This window comes from Agelaius tricolor, unplaced genomic scaffold (genome assembly GCF_023055355.1).
Source record: "Agelaius tricolor isolate 1412-34295 unplaced genomic scaffold, bAgeTri1.0.p SCAF_51, whole genome shotgun sequence".
In the NCBI taxonomy this organism is placed as follows: Eukaryota; Metazoa; Chordata; class Aves; order Passeriformes; family Icteridae; genus Agelaius; species Agelaius tricolor.
Genome location: NW_027269311.1, coordinates 195725 through 202576, shown reverse-complemented (window position 1 = coordinate 202576; position 6852 = coordinate 195725). Strand labels below are relative to the sequence as shown.

General features: G+C 56.2%; 1 protein-coding gene across 1 annotated transcript; it reads right to left on the bottom strand.

The window, feature by feature from the left end:
• Positions 1–4106: 4106 nt before the first annotated feature.
• On the bottom strand, positions 4107–5039 carry LOC139604461 (olfactory receptor 14A16-like). Its single transcript, XM_071455615.1, has one exon. It carries the CDS (start codon positions 5037–5039, stop codon positions 4107–4109), a length of 933 nt encoding a protein of 310 aa, XP_071311716.1.
• Positions 5040–6852: the final 1813 nt, after the last annotated feature.

Below are 6852 nucleotides of genomic sequence, written 5' to 3'. Positions count from 1 at the left end.
GAAAGCAGCAAGGTGGACATAGTTCCAGCTGGTCTAGTGAAGGGGTGTCCTTAGACATGGCCATTTAAGCAGGTGACCTGGAAACACCTGAAGGAAGAGGGAGAGGAAGTAATACAGTGGATATTGGTGACACAAGTCCACAGGAAGACCAGCATTTCTTCTCCTTCTGCCATCAGAAGACACTTCCAGGAACTTCGTGTTCCTGGTCGGAAAATTTTGCCATTTCTTAAAAGTACTCAAATGACCCAGAAAATAAAGATTCACTTGTGTATTATGAAACTAACAGGTATTAACACCTGTGCCCCTTTCCAGGCAGACATCAGCTGTGTGCCCATGAACAGGCAGTGCCACTTGTGCCCTGAGGTGCCCACCTGGGATTGGATCTCTCCCAGAGCACCTGAGGGAGAGCAGAGCACCTTGCAAGCTGCAGGTCCCTGACAGCCCCGCAGGGCTCCTGTCCCATCAACATCTGCTCTGCTCCAGTGTGAAACAGGGCCCAGCATGGTGCCGGGATCATCAGAGAGCTGAGGTGTGTGCTGGAATCCAATGCCCTCCCCATCCCACAGCAGCCCTGCATTTCCCTGCTGCAGCCTTGGTCTCCAGCACAGCCATGGAGGCTCTTTGGGCTCTGGAGTGTTGCTGCAGCCCCCAAGGGCAGCTGAGCTCTGCCTTTGGCACAGTCAGGCCTGGCCAGTGCAGGCCATGCTCAGCAATTGCTTGTGTGTGCCTGGCCTTGCTGTCAGCCCCGGCAGCGGCTGCATGGCCCCTTTGTGGCCCTGTGCTGGCCCAGCCATGGTGGCCCAGCCCCTGTGCAGGCCCAGCCCAGGCCAGGAGCATTGCGGCTGGGAACGGCCCCTGTGCCGTGGGGCCCACAGCAGCCTTGGGGCTCTGTGCCCCATGGCCTCCCTGCTGGGCAGCCTCTGCCAGCTCCTGCAGAGCCCCTGGCACCTGTGGGGCTGCACAGACAGCCCTGCCCCGGGCTCTGCCGGCCTCTGGGCCAGCAGAGAGGCAGCCAGGGCTGGCCATGGCCGGGAACAGGCCCTGAGCCCCGCAGGAGGATGGAGCTGGGCCACAGCCAAACTCAGCCCAGGCCAAAGCTGGGCTCAGCAGCCAGGGCTGTCAACGCATGGGCACAGAGGCTGGCGCTGACAAATGTCCTGGGCCCCCTCCCTGCTCTGTCCATGCCACCAAGGGCACAGAGCAGCCTCCTCTCTGGGCCACTTGCCTGTTTGCAATGCCTTGCACAGGTGCTGGCCCTGCCCCACAAGGCCTGGCCTGAGTCCTGCCCCTGCACGCTCAGCCAGGCTGAGATGGACACTGATGGTTTCTGGGCCAGGCTCTCGGAGCCCAGCCCAGCTCCCTGCAAGCTCTGCCAGCTGCCCTGAGCTCTGGGCAGCACCAAGGGCCTCTCTGAGCCCAGCCCAGCCCAGCCAGCTCTGGCCCCACAGCTCTGCTCAGCCCAGGCTGCTCTGGGCACTGGCCCCACGGCCTCAGCCCCTGCCAAGGGCACAGCAGCAGCTGCAGCTGCCACAGGACTCAGCCCCAGCCATGGGGGAAGGTGCTTGGCCAAGGCCAAAGGAGGCTCCCTGGCTGCCCTGCTCCCCTCTAGCTGAGGTGCTGAGAGCTCTGCAGCCCCTGCTGCCATCCCATCTGCCCAGGGCAGCACCAGAGCCCCGGCCTTGGGGCCCTCAAGAGCTGCTCCTGCTCCAGGCCCAGGGCCCATGCCAAAGCTGGGGCCGCAGCCACAAAGCTGTGCCCATTTCTGTTCATTGCTGCTCTGATAGGGATGGATCCTCAGCCACTTGGAGGATGCTGATGAATTTTATTACTCCAGAGGCCTCTTCTTTCTTGAGCTCTTCAGTTCAGGAATTCACTGAAAAAGTCTCATACACATGTGTTCAAAACACCTGAACAAGAAAAGCCCCTGGGAATCATTTAAATGTTCAATTCTTCTCTGGTTAATTAAGGGATTTCAGTAGTTTATTTAATGTGAATATATTGTATTGAAGACAATGCAGAGAGAACAGTTTTGTCCTGTATTCTTTTCCTGTTTATAGCTTGGTATCAGCAATGTCCAACTGATATTGACCCCCAGTACCTTCTAATGCACTCTTAAGAGATATAAAGATCAAGACCCTTCATGGCTGATAACACATGAAACTTTGTCCCCAACCCCATCTCAACCATTTCCCTCATCCAACCCCTGGCACTCCTATGGATCAGGAATGGTGTGGCCAGCAGGAGCAGGGCAGGGATTCTTCCCCTGTTCTCAGCACTGGTTGGGCAGCACCTCCAGTGCTGTGTCCAGTTCTGGGCCCCCAATTTAGGAAGGACATGGAGGGGCTGGAGCGTGTCCAGAGAAGGGCAACAAGGCTGGGGAGGGGTCTGTGAGGAGTGGCTGAGGGAGCTGGGGTTGTTTATCCTGGAGAAGAGGAGGCTCAGGGGACAGAAGGCCGTGTCAGGGCACAGGTTGGACTTGATGATCTCCAAGGTCTTTTCCAAACTTGCTGATTCTGCGATTTTCTAAAACCACCCTTGGAGCAGTTTCAGGATGAGCCGTGGGCCTCCTCTTCAGAAGCTCCAGCAGCCCAGGTCCCTCAGCTTCTCCTGCCAGTCCCAAAGCCCATCCTGTCAGTCCTGCAGAGCCTCTGCAGCTCCTCCTCATTGCCCAGAACAGGGAGCCCCAGAGGCAGACAAAGCAGCCCAGATGTGCCCCCCTGGCCTGGGGTGCCTCTGGCAAGGGAGCAGCAGCAGGCACTGCAGGAGCCTGCAGACAACTCCTGCAGCACTTGTAGGATGATCCTGCTGCCCAAGGGACGTTCCCATGGGGCCAAGTCAGGAACTGCAATGGGGAGTGGGGCCAGAGAGGAAAGGGCAAACAGGGATGGGCTGTTTGCAGGGCAGGGAACAGGGCTGGGCAGCAGGAAGAAATTTGTAGGAGGAAGGGTAAAGAAAGCAAAGGTGAAGCCAAGGAAATGGTCAGGGCAGTTTGGGGGTGGCTGCCAGGCAGCCCTGGCTCTGAGCAAAAGCATCTGCAGTGGCACAGGAAACTCCCAGCTGATGGGAACAAACTTTCTGGCTGAGTGCAGAGGCCAGGACAAAGCTGAGTGGTTTCCCTGGTGTCCCCAGCCCTTGCTGGCCCCAGGGGCTGATGGCATTTGTGCTCCCTCAGGTTCATGTCCCCACAGCAACAGCATGGGGGTGCTGCCCCTGCTGTGTGCAATGCAAACAGGGGCTGCTGAGGCAGTGCTGCCGTGTCTGTGCCTGCAAGGATGGGGCACCTGTGTGAGCTGGGGGAGAGGCCAGGGCTGCAGAGGGGGGATGTTGTTGGCAGCTGCATGAGGAGGCTCTGGGACGCTGCCCTGGGCTGTGCAGCGCACTGGGCATGGATCAGCCCCTGCTCTGCTGCTCCTTCCCGTCTGGCCCAGGGCCCTTGCAGAGCCCCAGCCATGCTGTTTGCCCCCAGCCTGCTCACGGCCAGCCTGGGGCTGCTCACGGGGGTTTCTGTGCTGAGCATTGGCCTGGCCGTGTTCTTGAGAGAGCCTGGGCAAGGAGCCTGGAGCCCCCAGGGCCTGGCCTGAGGCGTCAGCACTGCCCCAGCAGTGCCCATGGCCTGTCCCTGCTGCAGCCCCGGCACTGCCACCCCCAGGGCTGTGCCCGGCCCCGAGAGCACTCAGGCCCTGCAGCAACACCAGGCCCACCAGGGCAGCGGGGCAGAGCCACGGCAGCAGCACTGGCAACACCAAGTGCTGCTGCTGCTGCTGCTGCTGGGCACAGCTGCTGGGCCAGCACTGATCTGCCCCAGCTCTGCACACAGACATTGCTGCTGCAGCTCCAGAGAAGGCAACAAAAGGGCATCTCTGCAGAAAACTCTGCTGGGACATCCTTTATCTCTTTTAAATACACCAAGAGTGCAGCCCCTCATTAAAACAGTCAGTGGCCACAGGCAATGTGAAGAGAAACACAACAAAAAATGCCACAAACCATGACATTTCTTTGGCGACAATATTAACTAAAACGAAGCAAAAGAACATCCAAGATGAAACCAACAAGAAGATTCAAGGATGACTTTTATTACAAGTGATTTGCAGAAATTGGCCAGCAGTTTAATGTTTCTGAAAGCATCCAGTCATCAGTCTCCACACTGCAGCCTTGAGCTCCTGGTTCCTCAGGCTGTAGATGAGGGGGTTCAGGGCTGGAGGCACCACCGAGTACAGAACTGACAGTGACAGATCCAGGGATGGGGAGGACAGGAAGGGGGGCTTCAGGTAGGCAAATGTGCCAGTGCTGACAAAGAGTGAGACCACAGCCAGGTGAGGGAGGCAGGTGGAAAAGGCTTTGTGCCGTCCCTGCTCAGAGGGGATCCTCAGCACAGCCCTGAAGATCTGCACATAGGAGAAAACAATGAACACAAAACAACCAGAAGATAAACACACACTAACAGCAAGAAGTCCCTGTTCCCTGAGGTGGGATTTGGAGCAGGAGAGCTTGAGGATCTGTGGGATTTCACAGAAGAACTGGCCCAGGGCATTGCCATGGCACAGGGGCAGGGAAAATGTATTGGCTGTGTGCATGAGAGCATTGAGAAAGGCACTGGCCCAGGCAGCTGCTGCCATGTGGGCACAAGCTCTGCTGCCCAGGAGGGTCCCGTAGTGCAGGGGTTTGCAGATGGACACGTAGCGGTCGTAGCACATGATGGTCAGGAGGAAATACTCTGCTGAGATGAAAAAAGCAAATAAAAAGAGCTGTGCAGCACATCCAGTGTAGGAGATGTTGCTGGTGTCCCAGAGGGAATTGTGCATGGCTTTGGGGACAGTGGTGCAGATGGAGCCCAGGTCAGCGAGGGCCAGGTTGAGCAGGAAGAAGAACATGGGCGTGTGCAGGTGGTGGCCGCAGGCTACGGCACTGATGATGAGGCCGTTGCCCAGGAGGGCAGCCAGGGAGATGCCCAGCAAGAGGCAGAAGTGCAGGAGCTGCAGCTGCCGCGTGTCTGCCAGTGCCAGCAGCAGGAAGTGCCTGATGCAGCTGCTGTTGGACATTTGCTGGGGCTGCACATGGGCACCTGTTCATGGAGAAAGGACAGTGACAAGTCAGGAGAGGCTGCTTGGAGCCAAACCTGGGCCATTCCCTGTAGACAATGCCTACAGCTGGGACACACTCACCCTTCTACCTGCTGTGGGAAAACCTTTGGCTGCAATCAGAGCACAATCACACTCCCGGGTCACCCTGGGATAAACCAGACCCTGCCCAGAGCAGAGGGATCCCTGAATGTCTCACCCTCTCTCAAGGTCTCTGGGCAAGGTCTCAGCACCCCCTTGTGCCAAGGACACTCACGGCTCCCTGGGCAAACCCAGCAGCATTTCCTCAGCTGTGGCAGCTCTGCCCTTGCCCGTGGGACATTCAGGGAACTCCCAGAGGCTCTGGCACAGATCTGCACCCAGGAGGGCAGCTCAGAGCCTGGCAGGGCACAGCAAGGAGATCCCTGGCTGTGCCCATGATGGAATCTCAGGGAGGGGGCTCAGCTCATTCCCCTTTGCCATGGACTGCTTTGCCCACAGCCCCACAGGTGCCAGGGGAGCTTGGACACCCCATTGCCATGGACAGCCCTGCCTGGCAGGAATGCCAAGGGCAGTGCCTGACTCAGCTGCTGCAGATGCCAGAGCCTCCCTGAGAGCAGCAGATAACAGTGCCAATGTCAGGGCAGTGCAGAAGCAAGAGCAGATGTTGTGGTGCTGTGCCTGAGAGGGCAGGGCAGAGACAGCCGGGCACTCGGGACAGTGTTCCCGTGCCCAGCTGTGCCCGGCACCTCCCACACACCAACAGTGCCCTCCTGCCCCAGCCCTGCTCTCTCCAGCCCCCTCTCCTTCCCTGAGCATCTCCCTGGGCCTGGACATTCCCTCCTGAGAGGAGCCTTGTCCCTGCCAGCGCTCACAGAGCCCAGCCCAGCCTGCGTGCCCTGGCTGGGGCCCTACAGAAACCTGCCTGTGTGCAGGGCCCTGGCTGGGGCAGGCTCTGTGTGCAGCTGGGCAAGGGCAGCTCAGGAGAGCCCTGCTGGGCCCTGCAAAGGTGATGCTGCTGCTGTGCAGGGCTGAGGAGTGGCTGAGGGCCCTCTGGGAGGCTCCCAGCAGAGATACTGATCAACTTAATTTACAGTTCTGCAGTCCCTGTAAAAGATCAAACATTCCTTTGATGATCCTGTGTGTCCCTTTCAACTCAGAATGTTCTGTGAGTATCTGATTACAATTCCTGTTTTGCTTCTCTCATCCCCCTGTTTTCTATAATCAAAAAAGAAGAAAAACCCCTTGCAATAGTGTTAGAACAGTAAAGTAAAAACCAGACATTAATTGGAAGCTTCCAGGTGTCCCAGTGAGGATTGGGCACACCTGGGGCCTGATTTCAACAATTTATTAAGGTTGATTAATTAGGATATTTAACAGGAGCATCCAATAGCAGATTCAGTTGCCCCAGTTACACGCCCCTGGCTCAACCCATTGGAGTAGGTCCAAGGGCTTCTTTGCCTTCACTTTTTGTTATGACTGCTTATTTATCTGGTCAATAAAAAAAATGGTTTTGTAAGTTCTCTTCCTGATGATAGGACTATTTGATAATAAGACTGATAAGACAGTATTTCAGGAATGTATTTAGACAGTCAGCTTATTGTTCTAAAATCTAAGATAATGGTTAGGAAACGTACTAGAGTTAATTAAGGATTATAATTATATTAGTATATAAGAGTAGTTAATATAGTTAATAAGAATTTAGTAGTGTTAAGTAAGGATTGTCGATTTATAACTATATAATAGTAATTTACAGAGCTATGAATGTATCAAAAATGTATAAAAAGCAAAAATC

Excerpts from the sequence above, each read along its gene's own strand:
- LOC139604461 (XM_071455615.1), bottom strand. The coding sequence starts at position 5,039 with ATGTCCAACAGCAGCTGCATCAGGCACTTCCTGCTGCTGGCACTGGCA.